An 18,795-nucleotide genomic window follows, 5' to 3' on the forward strand; every position below is an offset into this window, starting at 1 on the left:
AGAATCACAGAATGTTGAACCAGTCCGAGAGTAGACCCTGTTTCCCCAGTTGTAAAGTCGGCAGCACTGGCTGGAATGCCACATCCTGAGTAGACGGAGAGTGGCAGGCAGAAGCCACATGAAAGCTCGGTTCCTCATGGGTTCGAGGTTCCAACAGGACCTCGAGCCGAGCATGAGCCACCTTTCAGACTCGCCCACGTCAGTGTACGCAAAGGATGCTGTACGTGCCTGGCCTCGAGCCCACGTGCATCCGGGCTCTGCGCCGCCATACTTAGGGAAATAGAAAAAAAAACACAAGTCCCTGCGGCAGTGATGCGTGCAACGCATCAGAAAATAAGAAAAAATCATCCGGCGCATTCATCTTTCTGACAGTAACAAAAAGGTTACTGGATGGAATCATCTCTCAAGCCGGTAAATATTATTCAATCCATAATGTGTACATGCGTCTTGCAATCCATCACCCCAGGCCGTCAAAGTGGATAAAGCAGAGGCCCGACGGCGCAAGCTGAAATTATCTGGCGAGCTCCCTACCGCTGTCCAGATGTAATACCAGCTAACAGTAAGTATTTGTGTAGCGCACACTACAAACTGGTGATATGGCTGCCCAATTGAGGTTCTTTGTTTTATCAGCCTTGAACGGGTGAAATGTGGAGTCTATTCACACCTGACCTGCATGTTTAAAGTTTTTAAAAAGTGGGGAGGGAAAAAAAGCGTGCGCTGCCAACCTCCGGAAACAGGAGGTGGCAGGGGGGGCAGGAGATGTGCACGCTGTCTGTACGCGTGCACATCTCCTGTCCGCGCGTGCCACCTCCTGTCTCCCTTCCAGCACCAAAGCGGCAGCAATAGTCTCGCTAGCGAAGCAGCGCATGCACTGCGTTCGCACGCGAGACCTAGCAAACACACAGGCACCGAAGGACACGTGCTCCCTGTGAAAGAGCAAAATGAAGTCACTCAAAGTGAAGTTAACCAGTGGCTTTAGTAGGCTGACGCTTTGCCCCATGCTGTGCTGTGATGGGCGGTATCAAAATGTGATTGATACAATAACAGACCAAGGGATAAAGAGAGGTGGCTGAAAGCCCCTATATGTATGTAAGTAAATTGTACATATTTTAGCCAACCAAAAGGTCTAGGCTAACAATCAACCCTAAAAAGACCCAGTTTGTGTTTATCCAGGCCCGCAGCCTTAAAGAATGGCATGGCTCTTGGACGACTTAATCCATTGTACATATATTATAGGCAGGTAAGGGTCACTTGGTCTCCTCGTAATTGATTGAAGACATGACACTACAGCTCCTCGTGGAAATGTAGAAGAAACAAAGCTGATGGTTCTGGACTGCAGGATTTTCTAGTTTCTTGCATCTGAGCTGGAAAGTGTCTGACATTTGGTCTTTCTTGTCCGCATTCCTAATTTCCATTCGGGAAATGCTGCTACATTGTGCCATGCATGCCTCACTGGATATCTTTAATCTTGGATAGTAGGTATGCTATGGTGCCATATCAGGGCCTAAGACCAACCAGTGCTAGTTCGTCTATTCATCTTAACATTTATTGTATAAAATATTCACTATTTTTATGTAAAACTGGATGGTGGGCATGCTAAAGCCATAATAATCAAATACTGCTCGACTTTGAAATGCTAGTTTAATGTGAACTTTCCATTGGACTCAATACATATTTTGGCGGATCACTGAAAGAGATTGCTACTTTTTTCTTTTATAAACAATTTTATTGGTTTTTATGAGCAACAAAGTAAAACAGTGCATGAAATTGGTACTTTTTAATGGAAATTGAAGGGAGAAAGAAGGTTGTACCGTCAATCACAGGTTATAATAATTATGTGTGTTCTTTCTCTTTCACTACAATCTTTATTTTGAATTCTCAAATAAAGGATCATTCTATTTTGTTTTTATGAAAAATGTACAGAATTAATTTTTAGGTGTTTGTTGTAGAGTAGGCATAGGTTCCATGACGTGTTTGATAGGAAAATCTATTTTATTTCAATAGCAACATCACATGTGTTTCCAGATGGTTTTCAATGTCATTGATACTTAACTTTTCAAATCAAACACTTTCTCTATGCAACTTGTTGAATCTGGTCTGTTGAAGACAGCAGGTTACCTACGGCTGTTCTCCTGGGGCTATCTCGGAACAGCGCAGACCTTATATGGATGCGGATGTAATGTAGATGAGAAAATGTAGGTCTCATTGAGTTTCTTTACTCCTGCAGGAGGCCGGAAGGTGAAGGCCCGAAGGAGGCTAGAGAGGAAGATGAAGAGCTCGGTCCTTGCCAGCTGCTCCCCAAAGCACACACGATGACCTGCAGGAGAGAAAAAAAGAGGAGAACTGTCATCTGATGAAGCCATGGACCAAAATTACTCACTCGAAGAGCCATATGGATCATTGGGGCCAATAAATATTCTCAGGCATGTGTGATGCGCACACTGCTGGGAATCAGGACTGAAGTAATGGAAGTTATGGGAATATTGATTGGATGGGGCAACCTCAGCTGGAGCTCAACTAATTTGAGACTTGCCAATCTTACTGCTTAAGCCTCCAAGTGTATCATTAAAAAGGCACCAAACAAGGTTTAGGGACATAAGTATATGTGAACCAACCTGCTGACCCTCATTATTGTAAACTAGAACAAGCCATGCTGATATGTCTAGACGGTTTATATTCTTCTGGGATATGCCAAGGCGCTAGCTTGTGAAGAGGATGTTATCTAAATCTTATGGCAGATAGAGGTAAGTGTCCAGTAAAAGTAGTGTGCATTGTCACTTACCACTAGTGTCACAGGTTCCTGTTTTTTATGTTAGAATTAAAGTGAATATGTGTTAACTATGTACTGCTAACTCTCTAACACATCAGACTTAACCATTTTGGCCCACTTCTGACAATGTTGTCTGCTCCAGGTCACAGAAAAAATTCTTCACAAGAGTTTACCATTGCATATCCCGTAAGAATACAGGCAGATCCTCTTAAGTCTCTTTATTTTTTATTAGTTTTCGTTTTTCACATTCTAGTCAACAAAGTTTGGGTACCATAAGGAGGTTCCCAATGTATTTCAAATAATTACGGACCATATTTACATAAGGTCTGGGCGGAGTTCCACTATGCGGATAGCCGTGAAGTGACAAACAATGTCACCGCACTCTGCTGTGCTGAGTTCTGCAAGCAATTGGAGTGAGGTATCATGTGCTGATTTTTAGCCCTGGGAGCTTGTCTTGCACTGTAAAATCAGCATGAATGGCACCACCGCAGTGCAAGAGGGCGGACCTTCTTTTCTGCCGCTCGAGTAGATGTTCTACTCAAGCGGCAACTTACTCAATGCGAGGGGCAGGTTTCCCAGCGCGAGTGGTAGAAACCTGCAGCGACCGCCTGTATTGAGAAATCTCACCCGTAGGTGGTCTAGTGTTGCTTCTTGCTCAACGTAAAGTTCTTTACATTGTCCAACAAACTGAAGTCGGTAATTGATATGGATCATGGAATGTTACAAATTGGCCCCAATAACATCCAATGGCCACTTTTCATCTTTGAAAGAGGAAAGAATGTCAAAGACCATGGTAGCCACACTAGACTGAGACACACAAATAGGAAGCTCAAAAGGGCATGCCCCAGCTGGCCACTGTAATGTCTGCAACCAAACAAAAGGACCACATCAATAGATATAGGGCCAAATACTCGCTGTGAACAATGCAAACACACAACTTGTCACAGCACAAATATCATCTGCAGAATATCATGCCCATATAACAGGTGATACATCAGGATGAACACACAAAATTAGATTCAGGATTCAAGAAGACATGCAACATTCTGTGTGTGAGACAAACAACCAATTGAGTAGCCCAATATGTACAAATGATTCACAAGGCAGATGGCCTTTACTGGACAGTTATTGAAGGAAACCCTGTAATGACCCGTGTATGACTACACCCCATTTACTGAATACAGAAGAGGGATTTTAGACTTTCCACACATCTACATGGTATAATGATAATGTGTAATGGGTGCAACTCAGCATTTGAAGAGGTCCAAAACAATATTTAAAATTTAGGACAAGCAAGCAGCTGCCCCCTTCCTACATGAAAAGGAATGTCCATACATTTGCCAGAATCCATAGGGGCACGTAGAAAACCACATTTGTCTCAAAACCAGGGCCCCTATATTAGGTAACTCTTTAGGGTTCCTTTGACTTAAAATAGAACAAATATAATATACCATCCTACTGGACTGAATGGGGCTCACTCTTTGCCATTTCCGATACAGATCATCACCAAATACTCTTTGAATATACCATTAATGGTGTTAAATAAAAAAAAGTTCAGTGGCCTGACTATATTTCCCAATATTCTAGAGGGAGACTCATTAATTTAGCGACAAGTTATTATGATGAATTTGATGTTTACTTCCAGATCTGTTGGACTTTTCCTTTGCATTAGGCCCATGCAACGAAACACCATGAGGCTAATATCAGTCTCCAGTTTTGGCCAGTTTTAGGACTAGGTTAATTCCATGTACCTGGATCCACATTGTAGGAAGTTAGTCAGGTGATTAGAGTTCCCAGCACCCTAGTCCAAGAACAGTGATGTGAATACATGTTACCATGTCTTTGTGGGGTCAGGTGAAAATTGATGTGATGTTGCTGCACAACTTATATCTTCTTGGGGTTTTAATTCTACACACTACGGGGCATATTACCAAGGGTGGCGATAGGCAATTATCGCCGGTTTAGCAGCCGTTTTCGGCCGCTAAGTGGCGATAATTCTATCGCTCTATTAGCAAGCTGTCGCTAACTGATGTTAGCGACAGCTTTTAGGCGGTAGCGAGCGGTTTGGGGCCCACTTTTCATGTCAGCGGTATTTATCGCTAATGACATGCAAAGTGGGCGTACCCAACCTGTTAGCGACTGAAAGCAGTCGCTAACGTCGCTATCGCCTATTAGCAAGGCAGGCGTAGCGATGGGAATATTCCCGCTATCGCCAAAAACCAACGCCTGCTCAGACCAGTTCTTAGCCATGTTATCCAATGGGAGGTGGATAACATGGCTAAGAGTATTTTGCCGCTAATGCGTGAATATCGCTGTATTCTCAGCGATATTCACGCATTTTGCCTGCTTTTTATCGCTTTTGAGATAAACCTTGCTAATAGCAAGTTATCTCAGCGATAAAAACTGGTGATGCGCGGCGATAAAAATATTGCCGCTAACCCTACTTAGCGATAAATATCGCTATTTGTTGGTAATATGCCCCCACATTTTCCAAATATCCAAAACCAAGCAAAGTGTCGTGAGTTTATGCCTAACAGTTGTGTTCAAGGTCTGGGTGTTCTTCACTGCCTTTATTTAGAAATCCCCATTACTTTTTAGGTCTCGGCTAAGCGCTAGGAAGCGCGTTCTCGTCGAGAACCTATTGCTGCCGTGTCTGCTTCCCAGGAGACAATCCTGGCCACGCGCATCGCCTTGGAGGCGATTTGAAACTGCCACGCGCACGTGAACGTGCGCTGTGGCCAGGCGCTGTCTCCTCGGAAGCTCGAAACACCACACACGCATGCGCATACACACAGACACACACACAAGCGCCCATGCATGCACGCACATACATACAGAGACACCCCCCCCCACACATACACACACACACACACAAGTGCACCAAGGCCCCTCTCCCCTCATCCCTCCCCCGCCGCCGTCACCGTCGCACACATACATACACACACGAGCATACACACACACACGAGCATACACACACACACACACACACACGAGTGCACAAAGCCCCCCCAGCCCTTTTCAACTTACCTGGCCAATCTCGGGGGACTCTGCTCTCAGCACGCGGCGCGCAACCTCCTGCTGGCGCGGCCCCAGGGCTCTCCACCGCTCACAGGAGCCCCGGGGCGCGAGACGCATTGACTCCGCCTGCCTCCTCTTCCGGTCCGGACGCGGCCCCGCCCCCGTCACAGGCGACCTTGCCTGACTTCCGGTGCGGCCGCGGCGGGATTCCGGGGGCATTTTCTGTTGCTCCCCCTCCCCCTTTTGCTCCTGCTGCTTGTCTTCGTGTACACCATTCCCCTGCTGATCCAGCATTGCTGTTCCCTCCCCAATCCATCTTTAAAAAAATATATATTGTTGAAGAGCCGGGAAACTGCACTTTACAGCCGGTCCGGTCTTTTCAAAAAAAGGAAATATGCTTTGCCACACTGTTTGTTTTGTTAAGTTACAGCTCCATAACACCTTATTACAATATTGCTGCTGCTTCATGACACATACGTGAGCATACGCGATAATGCATGCGGATATATGTACTGATGCTGTTGTTACCACTTCTTGTCCGTATTGGCATGAAAAGCATTGTTTCTCCGCTCTTTACCGATGCTAAATAGTATCGGCAAAATTCTCTGACAAAGACAATAACTTTGGTTTGGGAGCCAAAAGGCGACACTTTGAGCCTGGCAAGTCTTGTTTTCTGTTTTCCCTGATCCTTTGCCTTTCCTCTCTGTTTTGGTGCTTGTCCTCCCAGGAGCATTGTTTCCTTGCTTCGTTATTCTTCCCACCCCCGAATGCGTCCTCTTCACCCCTCTTGCTTTCCCATGCTCCCCATATATTTTTTTTAAATGTTTATTATTTTTATTTTTTATGAGAGCCTAGCAGCTGCAAAGAACTACTGGACCGCTTTATCTATTTTCCTCCCTTTTCCCCTATGTGATGTTCACCGCAGTCTCCTTCCCGCTTCCAAAACTGTGTTGAATTTTTTTATTTATTTACTTATTTATATTATCAGGGGCCAGCTGCTTGGTTGGTCGTTTAATTTTTCGCAATTTGCCTGACTTGCATTATGCTCTATTTTATTTCAATTTGCCAGTCTAACAAGGCAGACTGTGATGTTAAATCTGTACTGGAAATAGACAATGTGCATTACAATGCATATGTGTGCATCAGAGGCCATCTTGAAATGGAGTTTCTTTGATAGAAACCCATCCTAACATTGTAGACCATGTGCGCACATGCATGAATTTCATTGAAAAAAAGAATACGCAAAGCCAAAAGCCCTTCGCTTTATACTGCCACCTATTGGCTTTGCCAATGCTTCTTAAGGCTTCCTTACTTGTCACTCTGCTCGGTACTCTACATCCAATTGTCAGAAAAAGAATGGGCTTGATTCTACTGCGAGTCCTGCCCCCCCGTGAGGATAGGTCGATCTGGCCAATCGACGGAACCCCATCTATGGACGACTTGTTAGGGATGCCAAGCAGTTCCTTTTAAAGACCTACAAACTAAAAGCGCCTGTGATAGAACTCCATCTATTGACGCCTTGTTAGGAACGCCAAGCAGCTCCGTCTAAAGATCTACAAACTAAGTACGCTTGCGAACCTCGTCCCCCGTAAGGAAGGGTCGGTCCGGCCAACCGACGGAATTCTATCTACGGACTGTGTGTCCACTCAGCCAAGCGGGTATATGCCAGCAGCGTTGGTGGATTCAGATTTCCCAGACTTGCTGTCCCTAAGTCATCGTTCATGGGATGCCTGCGTGATATTTCCAAGAAATCTTCAAAGTATAGCAGTCCCCAGCTCACCGTTCATCTGTAAACCCCTACGTAGTGGAATTCTCTCATTGACAAACAAACATTTTTTAAAAAATTCAGATTCCTGATTTGCTGGAAAAATCAATTTTATGCGCCCTTTGCTCTAAGGAATCCTCTGTAGACTACTTCAGATTATTATCCTGTCTCCTCCCAGTCAACAACTCCCAGCCCTGACGAAGGTGTGGCCCACCCGGCCTGTCACCGAAACGCGCGTCGGCCTGTGGCTCCAGAAATACGGCATACTATGTAGTATCAACTAACAAGATTAATTTTCTGGAACAATACTCTGCTCTATACCACATATCTACCATCTCTGTGTGGCATACAACAGAACGATTTGTATGAATTGAAGAATGTGAGCGGAATGTCTGAACTTTAGGTAGGATTAGGTTTTGAAAAACTGAAAGAATGAAAGTATGATTGAAGTATGAAGTGTTACTGGGTAGGTTCCTAATAAGAATGCAATTTTGTCATTTTTACCTTTCTCTAAATTGACTATGTATATTGTGCAACATTTGTAAGATAATCATGTGTTATAGATGTATATAAAAGCTTTCTACACTAAAATAAAAATACCTATATATTTGCTAAAAACCTTCTTTTGCAAGTATTTGAATGGTGTTAACCTTGTAATGTGCAGTGCCAACTCCTAGGCTTATCACCCCTCATATATTGGGATCCCGGACTCGGGACCACATCAATAATTGGCGGGGTACGTTCTTTGTTCTCTGTTCACTTGATTCTACTACAATCACCGGAAACTGTATGGAAAACTAATCAATTGAGAGAAAATATTTTTAAACTGCAAGCTGATGGTCAAACAGATTTTCATCCAGCTACAGTGTGCTTGTTCTGATCTCCATCCTTTTGCTCGATGTTACTTTGGCCTGTCATTTACATGCTGTCTGTGCATACCCACACACACACACACCCCTGCCACCCTCACTCTTCTCCTGCACAGCTTCCTTCACTTTACCACTACCTTTACTTTAGCTTGATCTGGTCACTCCTCCACCTGTGTCTGCTCCATATCCGCCCTCCACCTATTTGCCTACGTTCCTCACCCTGTACTCTCTCTACTCCATGCGCACCCCCGCTCCACCTGAGTCCCCTCACCAGCACATTTGTCTACTTCACCCGTATACCTGCTCCACCCAAACAACCCCTTCCACCCGTACCTTCCCACTTCTCAACCTCTGCCCTAGCCTCTACTCCGCCTCTCCCCCTAATTGACCTGTTCCCACCCACCGGCACTCTCCCCTACTACTGCACACTCTACCCCTCTATCACTCCACCTGCACCCTTCACCCTTCCATCCCTCCACCTGCACACTGCACCCCCCATCTCTCCACCTGCTTCCTTCTGCCTCCCAACAAGTGAATCCCCTCTACTCCACCTGTAACGCTGCTCCGTCTGAAGCCCCTCTTCTCCTCCACCTGCTGCACCCTCCACCTGTTCCTTTCTGCCTTGAAACAGGCACATCCTCTACCCCACCAGGAACATTCCTCCCCCTGAAGCCCCTCCTCTCTACCAGCTCCCGTCCACTCCTGCAGCACCAGTTACCCTCACCTTTGTTCTCCTCCCTCCACTGTTCTTCTCTTTCTTTGCCCACCTAGTTTCCCTCCTCTCCATCTGCACTGCGATACTTTCTCTCCATCTACCTCCATTCGCCCTTACCCTCGGCCTCCCACTCAGCCCTCACCCCGCCTCGCTCTTCACCACCTCCCTCCAACCGCACATCACAGCTCTCTACCGGTGCACATCCGTACCCCCTCTCTTTATCTACATCACTCCACACCACCTACACACACACACTCTCCTGTGATCTCCCTCTGGTCACACTTTCTTCACGTTATTACCTTTCTCCCCGGCAAGGACCCCCCCCACACACACACACGCGTACCTCCCTGCCTCTCTGTCACCGCGCCCTGTCAGTCTCCATATCGCTGGCTCCCTATCGCTTTACTTTCACTTATCAGGCACTAATTTATCTTAATTCTGATGGTGCATAATTACTAATATATACTGTATACTTTTTAGAAAAGAACAACATTATAAAAAAGTATATCATTTACAATACTAATAGCTCTAAACATTGTCACTACGAGACCTATTGCATTGTAAATGCTTGTTTTATACAAGTTTCAAGACACTGGGGGGCATATCAGCAAGGAAGGGCGATGAATAACACAAAGCGTGCTTAGCGCTTTGTTATTCATCGCCGACTATCCTTGGAATTTATCGCCCTGGTAGCATGTTATCAACAAGGCGTTGCTCCAGGGCGATATAAATTCCAGAGATAGTGGGGGAAATCGCAGTTTCGCAGGGAACATCGCTGGTTTTCCAGCGTTGCTCCCTGCAAAAGGGCGATAACCTTGCTCATACGACCCTGTGGTCGTAGCAGCATAATCCAACCCCCTATGTTAGGGATGGGTAAGTCAGGATTTTAGTAGACGTTAGTTTTTGGAGAAAACAGCAGTTTTCTCCAAAAACTAACGTCTGCTAAAATGCTGGGGCAGCCTTGTAAATATCGCAATGTGCACATCAGCGATATTTGCAAGGCTGTACTGCCCAGTGACGCCCACTTTGTATCTCATTAGAGATGCAAAGGGAGGCGTCGGGAAAAAGGGTGCTAACATGCGATTATGCATGTTAGCACCTCTTGTAAATAGGGCGATAGTTTTTTGGCTTTAGAAGCCAAAAAAGCGGAGATAAAGCCCTTGTTAATATGCCCCTGGGAAGCCGTAGGTAAAAAAAAAAAAAAAAGCAGAGAGCTATCACTTGATCCTATGGACTCCCAAATTTGGGTTTATCCATAAAACTGAAGTTGTTACCATGTAGATTAAAATGCAAAATTACTTACATTTATAGTTACAGTATCTAAAGTAAAACCCTGCCCTTTCCTAAGAGGCACTTTGTTTTGGTACCCCGATCTATGTGTACCCCCTTTTATTTGACGTTGGTAACTTTTTACTTCAACAAGACACTGTCTTCAACCGCACTACATGTCTATCGCTGTTTTTAGCCTTGTGATGGGGAAACCTGAACGAAAGACACACTACCAATCTTCCACTACACAGTTATCACTCACTGACCCCAGAAGTGAGAAGATCCTCTCCAAAGGGTAACCTTCTGGAATTGATATAAATAAAATTCAGGGGTACGAAGAGACTCGATGACGAAGAATGCCACATGACATGGGTGAAAGTCCAGCATCCTTAATACTAAGTGACCTTCCAGCCCAACTGCATCTGAAAAGAACTTTCAAACAAACAGGACCTGCTCAGTTAGACCAGTCATACAAATTTCGCTTAGGTGGTGTTGCTTGGAAGTTCTGTGTGTTTTTTGCTCGTTTGCACCCAGAAAGCGAACACTGAAAGAACTAATACAGGGATTCCAATATACAGGGTGCAGGTGCTGCTACACTGAAGGAGGATCCTCAAGGGTCTTAACCTTAATAAAAGGATCCCCTGTCTTAAGTTTTTGTGATGTGTCATTGAAGAGGACACCAATCAGACAGCACCATCACCATACACGCTGCATGTAATACAGCTGTGCAGCAGACCCTCACAGGTAGGAGCGGGCCTACCTCTGAGTGAATGAACACATTCTATACAATAGGGCCAACAACCCTTTGGCAAAGAGCAGAATGGCACAGCTTCGCATAATGTGTGGACCTTCCTCCCTACAGATGCCTAGTGTGACCGCTTGAATCTTGACAAAGGCTGTAGCCCATAGTGTGAAAGGATTTTTCTTGTTATATATTTCAGATTATCTCTGTGAGGAGGGTTGGTTAATTGGTAGCTAGAATGTTTTGTGATGGTGAAATGCATGAGCTGATGAAGGTCAAATTTTCACTATTTCACCAACAGTTATCTTGGATCCATTGTCCATCAAATTAGCTTCACCTAAACTTAGACACACTTCACCATGTATCCCTACACATCAACTCCCAGGTGGAGGCATTAGTAAAATCCCTCTTTTAAGTGTTACCCTTGCTGTAGGATTTGCCTTTAGCTCATCAAGAGAGTGGTCCCTTGATCGAAAATCCCATGGTCAATTTCCAAATTAACAGCCTCTTTCAGAGTACTGTGCTAATACCATTTGTGCCTGACTTCAAATCACATGTGGGAAATGCGCTCCATATCCGGGTTCCTCCCCCTATAATTTGCCACAGGTAATACCTGAAAAAACAGTGCATAAATGTGAATAGCGTGCAATGAAACCGGTCTCAAAAGGCAGTCGTTTCAAGGTGTATGGGAGCATTTTTTGTAACTGATCACAAAAAAAACTAGATACTGGTCAGTCATGGTGCTTCACCTGGGTGGATTTTGTGCCCAATTCTTCCATGCCAGTTGCAGTAAGACACTAAACGTTCAACACACTTGAGCTGGTATCCAAGCAGATCAGGCTAAGCAAACTCCTTTTCATAATGCACTACTTGCTATCTGCAGGAGGTTTCAGACAGATCCCCTATTTCTTAGGCGCGATGGCCACTGCATTGACCGCTGTCACCTTTAATGCTGTTTGTGGCATAGATCTCTGTCTGGATGAACCAGGCATCTTGAAAGATAAAAATTGGTAGGATCATGCTTCCAGATATTTGGATGTTGCCCCTCTCAATCTCCTAATGGTTCTCACCTCCAAATTTACTAGGATGTGTGACCAGTGTTATTTTTTATTTAGCTCCCTGATTGTGGAACCATGTGGCTGATCACTCCACTGTCCTTTCAGTACTGATGAATTTCCGCCATGGTTTGGAAATGCTATGGGTTTTGAATGCTGTAATGAGATCTTGTTTGTACTTGCTGCACACAAGCAACAACAATTGTTTATATGTTGTACTGTTCATTAATGCTCTAAACATACACATCCCTATACTGTAATTGGTTATAAGACGAGTTTTATAGTATGGAAATGATGGTTTCCCAAGTGCTTCTGTCAAATAAAATGCATTCAAATTCTGAAGAAACATTATCATGGGCCTAAAATATTACAAAAATCCAGGGTTTTGTTGCTCTTACACTAGTTCTCACACTGACATTTCTATCTTGACATACTGTTTATTTTCAAGCCAAATCCAGTTGCCATTTTAGGTGTCCTGTAGCATTTCACCCATATTATCTATATTTAATAACTAGTGGCCAAAAGCTAGATACTGTCCACATTCAAATATTATGTTAACCTTCTTGTGATATGATTACCTGCAGAGAATGGTATGAACGCCTCCTTGCTCACAAAGTTGCCTTCTTTGTCTAGGAAGTGGCCGGGGTTGAATTGGCGCGAAGTCTCCCATTGCTCAGGATCAAACAGGACAGAGGATAGGTTTGCTAAAACAGTGGTATCCTGTAAAGAAATCACTCTGTGATATCTTATTATGTATTGTCTTCTACAAATGATTCTGGACACCAAAATATTTTAACAATTCAGTGAAATCAAACAATAGGCATTTTAAAGCACACCACAGTCAAGAAAGAACACCATTGCCTATACAGATTGTACATCAAAGCACACTAGTACAACATGCAGACATTCTTATCAAGTCATGGGAAAAAGGAGATATTTTTTGCTTTTGAGACCATCAGTAATGCAAGTAAAAGATCTCTGGCAAAGAGCCCCCCTGTGGGGCTTGTTGGTCATTGTAGCACGGTCCCAACGAGGAGCTGCCCTATGCTGAAGCATGACACTCCTCGGAGTGTGTGAGGCTCTTTCTCCTTATAGGAGCTACTCCACCCCTGTCTTCCTTTAGGAACAGCACACCTCACTGTTTATAATTGTTTTTTTTTTTATATATATTTTTATTAATTATAACACAAGAATAGAAATACACATATCGGGCATTATTTGATGGAACATATCATAATAGTGAACGGGCAGATCAGTCTAAGAATACACAATAGTTATAGGCATTTGAAAGACATCGATATAACTTGGAACTGAGCTAAAGCAATACGGTACAGATAGCCTTGAGCAAACATCATCGGATCCTGCCCAGCCAGAATACAGAATATGAGACTCCAAAATTAGACACCCGGATATGAGGATTAAATGATCAGGAGAACATGCCACATTTCTTGTGAAGAAGGAAAAAGGGAAATAGACAGGTCATAGAACAAAATAAAGGAAAAAAAAAAAAAACCTCAACCCCCCACCCTGCACCCCTGCGGATGGCTACGACCTAACCCCACTAGCAGCGTGCCTGTCGCCCTCTAAACTAACCCCAAGGAAGGGAAAAGATGGAGGAGGAGAATCGCAAAAAGCAAAGCAAATACACCCCCGGTCTCCCGTACCCCCCCGCCAGAAACCATCACCCCGAGATACAATCAAACCGACCTAAGCAATTTACAAACCAATCGGGGGGGTATAGCGAGGCACCACCCAACTCCCTTCACGTTATAGGTACAATCCCGGCATTGAATCAAGCTATTGTATCGAACCCAAGCCCTCAAGATCAACCCTGGCCAGTACGGTACTTCATGAAAGTCTTGTCCACTCGAACCACCATCTCAATCGAAAATGCAAGACGATCGTCAAAGTTCACTTCGGTGCTGCAGGATCGGCAAACGGAGAAAATTTCACGAGTTCCACAAAACGAGCAAAGGAAAGTGTCCAGAGATGGCAAGTCTTTCCAACAGTCACTGAGGAATTTGTAACAGCACAGAAAACTGTCCATGGCTGAATGAGGCGGCAGCAGGAGCAAGCAGGGAACGCTAGCGACAAACACGGGCTCGCTGACTGTGAATTGGGAATCGTAAAAGCACAGTAAATCCGGGTTATGCCCGGGGACCTCGGGCTCAGGGGTACATTGCACTGCTGGTATCGCAGGTGGATGAGAACTTAACGGAGAGTCAGAGACCGGTCCCATGATACAGTCCACTTGCACGCTCAGTGTCCAGAATACAACGGTGAACTGTGAATGGAGCGCCTCAATGGCGGCCATGACGGCCTGCAGTAATGGCGTACCTTCCGTCCGCCCCATCTCCTCTCACGAAGAGGCAGAGCTGGATTCGTACCCCGGAGGCCGGCTTCTCCGGGGCAACAGGTCACGCAAATCCAGTGATCACAGTGGGCGCTCCCCGTCTCGTAAGATCGACACCGACGCCGATTGCGAGGGCCCCGGCCCGTCAACCCCGGGTGGTCAGCAGGGTCTCCGGGCGTCGGACCCCCAGACACGGCAGCCGGCGCGATATGCTGTTGTGTTCACGGTGTAGACCGTTCACGATGCCACCGTCTGAAAACAAACAGGTTAAGAGACCCATGAGGGGACCGGGCTCAGTCCAGGTCCAGCGGCCGTTGTTGATCAACTCCAACCCGGATAGTCTAGAAATCGAGGCCCCGGCTTCCACACGATGTTAGGCCGAGAATGGGAACACGGCATATCTTCGGAGTTCGATAAGATAAAAACCTCGGGAGTACGCCTTTAGAAGCAGAAATACTTCATGAACCCGGGAGCCTGGTGCAAATTCAGGATTAACAGCAGGATATACGAGCCGCTGGCGGAGGTCGGCGGAGCCGGGAGCTTATGCGGCCATCTTGGTTGCTGGCGTAGCTCCTCCCCCTGTTTATAATTTTTAATGGATGTACACAAAGTCACAAAGAGCACACTTTTTTTGTTGTAATTCTGTTCAGCAGTTTTTGTGGTATTGCTGTTCAATTTTCCTTTCCTGTGGAAAATTTCAAGGGGAAAACGTGTTTTGGGACCCCTCCTTTTTCTTTCCAGGAAGGACCTGATGTGGAAGCCCATTGGTTCTGGAATTTTTAGCGAAACTTTGTCAAACAGTGCTAAAGTTATTAGCAAAAATAAAATAAGCTTTTGCTTTGGAAACGTGGTCCTAACTTTAACTACCCAATGGCGATCGCCACTGGGTAATTGTGAGAAATTGAGTTGTTGGTTGACTGGGGTGTGAGCCCTGGTTAAACAAGAGCCATATATCCCTTGCAGGGTGAACCCCAAAAAGTCATTCAATTATCCTGTGCTTAACCCTGGGTATTTTAGCACAAAAAGCAGTCAGGTTTGACATAGACACAATCTTTAAAGTATTTATGTAGCACACAAACAGTAATAAAGTAAAAACACAACACAAGCAAAATCCAAAACAGTTTTGAAAAATAGAATACATTTGAATACATTATTTGACTCCAAAATGATAAAAATCCAAACAGTAGAACTAGAGTTATGAATTTTCAAGGTTTTAGTGTACACTAGCATCTAAAAGATCAAAGTGCCAACCGTGGATATCTAGTCGCACATGACCGAGTCAAAGTTAAAAAATATGTCCGACCGCAATGAAGTTTGGATACAAGAAGTGATTGGTCAGCGCTTACCTTCAGACTTAGAAGAAATGCTGAGAAAAAGTGTCTGAGAAGGTCAAATTCAGCAGGGCAAGACAGTAGGAGGTGTTTGATGACAGAGTGTTGCAGTTAGATGGCCTTTGGTCAAAGCCACGGTGAAGAGTTCTATGTTTGGACTTAGTCACCGAAATGGTAGTTGAAAATCTCCAGCGGGACGAGGCACAGGGCTGTAGCCAAAGACAGTTCCACAAGGTCGGATATCCCGTTGGGGAAGGACCCCTGAGTTGGATTTGCTGCTGCAGTGAAGAACGTAGCAGGAGAAGCCGCAAAGTCAATCCAACTGCCGATGCACCTAGGATGTATAAGCAGGCCAGTTGGTCACAGTCTCCTCCTGGTTCTCTGGGCAGTCCTCAATTTTAAGATTTGGCCATCTGGGCACATTTAGCACCACAAACAAGGGTCCAGGACAGGTGGGACACCTCTTGAGAGTTCAGGATTCACTCAGGCTGGGTCCAGGTATGGGTTTAATATGGTGGGAGCCTTTTGCGCCCCTGTGCCTCTGAACAGGAGGCCAGCAATCTAGCCCTTGGAGTCACTCTGGTAGTCCTGGGTGCAGGTGAAGATGTATAGGTCAACACCTGGGCTGGCCTCTGAGGGTTCAAGGCAGACTCCAGGCAGCAAAGCATTCCTTTCAGGTACAGGAGCAGTCTGGCAGAGTGCACATCAGGTCACAGCAGCAGGCAATCCTCTGAGACTCCTTCTGCAGGTCCAGTAGTGGGTCTGAAGTTCCTATTTTCATACCCTGGTACCGTTAATCTAGAAAGGTTTGTTGAAGTGCATGGAATATCCTGGCTACCCTGCTCAGGCTCCAAGCTGGCTGAAATACCAATGTAAGGTTATTAGGCCCATTGTCTGAAGGCAGAGCACAGGTCATTCATTTGCAAGTGGGGCTGTACTCAGCTCAGTCCCTCATCCTGCAGCAAATGACCCATTAAGGCACACCTAATCCCTCCACTGGGTGTTAGTTTGGTCGGAATTCACAAAATGTAACTGTCAGCTACACCCAGTTATGTGACCTAAGACAGGCTTTAAGCACCAAAGGGCAAAAGGAAAGAAAATGCCAACTTTTTAAAAGTTATAGCACCCAAAACCCGTGCACTGATAATCACTTTAGATTTGTAAGATTTATTATCAAAAAGTCATACACAAAGCAATGATGGCACTCACAAGTTTACACAGTGTTACAAGTATAAACAATGACATGTGTAAACAAACAAAACGTGACTGAGGGAAGCTACAAAAACATGGTTCAAAACAAAAGTGAGACACACAAAACAAAAAATGTATCCTCTTCATTTAGAGCCACATGTTAGCGTTGGCGGTGTTTTGACCCGTAGTTTATTAAAGGGTCGTCAAAAGGACAAAGCATCAGACATAAGAGTGTCCACTGGATTTCAATAACATATCTATAATAAAATATATACATGGGTTTCAGAAAACTAAGATTCTTACACAGAAGCAAGGTAAAGGAGTCACTCGTGTGGCCCAAAGAAGTGAACAACTGAGTATGTCATACACCCAAAGAATAATTGAGTGCCACAAAGGAAGAGGATAAGAAAGATATACCACAGAAAAGTGAAGTATGAAAAAAGTGCATTAGATATAGCTCAAAATGAAACCAAATGATTTTGGAAGAGGAAGAAAAAATTGTAATAACCTGCATCATCAAGAAGAATTAATCAGAATCAGAATCTTACAAATCAAAAGTTATGATCTGTGCATGGGTTTTGGGTGCTATACCTGTTGGTTAGCACCATCTTTTGTTCTTTTTTTCTCTTTCTCTTTTTAACCAAAAGTCCCAGTATTTATGCTTTAAATCCTTTCTCATTGTTAATGTTGTACTTGAACCACTGTCTGGATTCCAGTATTATTTAGCCCCTGGTTCAGGTTCTAGGGTTGCCGCTGTTGTTCGTAACAACTTTTTAAAAGTGGCATTTTCAAAATTGTAATCAAAAACCCAACTTTACCATTCATTGCTATTCCAAATTCACATCCCCACCCATCCTATGGAATGGGTAGGCCTCACAGTAGTGAACAATGAATTTAGGAGTTTTTCACTACCAGGATTTGTAAAACTTAGAAGTACATTTTCAACCTTCTAATTACACAGCCCACAGCCCTTTGGGCATCCTTCGGCAAACCCTAGGAGTGACTTATATGAAATAAAAGGGGAGTTAAAGGCTTGGCAAGGGGTTTTTAATGCTAAGTTGATATTACAGTTCAAAACTGTGTTCAGGCTGCAGTGGCAGTCCTTGGACATGTTTGAAGTGCTACTTAAGTGGGTGGCTCACTATCAGCATATATTTACAGACCCCGGGAATAAGGTATGCCACTCTACAGGCACTTAATAATAAATTAAGTATGTCAATTGGGTATAAGCCAACTAAACCATGATTAAAGGAGAGATCAAAAGCACTATAGCATTGGTTAGCAGTGATGAAGTGCCCAGAGTCATAAAGCCACAAATTCAGCAAAAAAGTGGATATATGTATATATATCTCTTTTGAATCCTCTCGCCTACTTGTCCACTCCGGGCGGAAGCCAAGGCACAGCAAACAGGTAAGTTTTTTAGCAAAATATTTTATATTACACACTATGTGCAAAGTTCCGTGCAGTAATTGGACGGCCTACGCGTTTCGGCTACTCTTAGCCTTCCACTGGACCATAAAGTCCCTGGTGTCTAGACCATTTTTAAAGTGCACAGTGCAAATACCCTTTTCCATTTCTACTATTCCTCTAGACTGTCAACCTTGTTTATAGTTAATGGCAAAAAAGAGGTTGCCATTTTCTTGAAATAACTTAAATTCACTTAAATATCACAGTAAAGTACACGTAAATGTTCAAGTAATTCAAGTATTTACATTTC

The 18,795-nt window shown here is 44.4% G+C and overlaps 1 protein-coding gene across 1 annotated transcript in view; it reads right to left on the bottom strand.

The window, feature by feature from the left end:
• Nucleotides 1-1,971: 1,971 nt before the first annotated feature.
• The window catches only part of LOC144790783 (cytochrome P450 2J6-like), a 158,099-nt gene continuing 141,275 nt past the window's right edge, over nt 1,972-18,795 (bottom strand). Inside the window, exons 8-9 of the mRNA XM_078665474.1 lie at nt 12,782-12,923; nt 1,972-2,317 (exon numbers count right to left, since the gene is read on the bottom strand). Coding sequence (XP_078521600.1) covers nt 2,139-2,317; nt 12,782-12,923 — 321 coding nt within the window. The 3' untranslated portion in view covers nt 1,972-2,138. The remainder of the gene's footprint in view (nt 2,318-12,781; nt 12,924-18,795) is intronic.

This window comes from Lissotriton helveticus, chromosome 11, assembly GCF_964261635.1.
Source record: "Lissotriton helveticus chromosome 11, aLisHel1.1, whole genome shotgun sequence".
NCBI classification, from domain to species: Eukaryota; Metazoa; Chordata; class Amphibia; order Caudata; family Salamandridae; genus Lissotriton; species Lissotriton helveticus.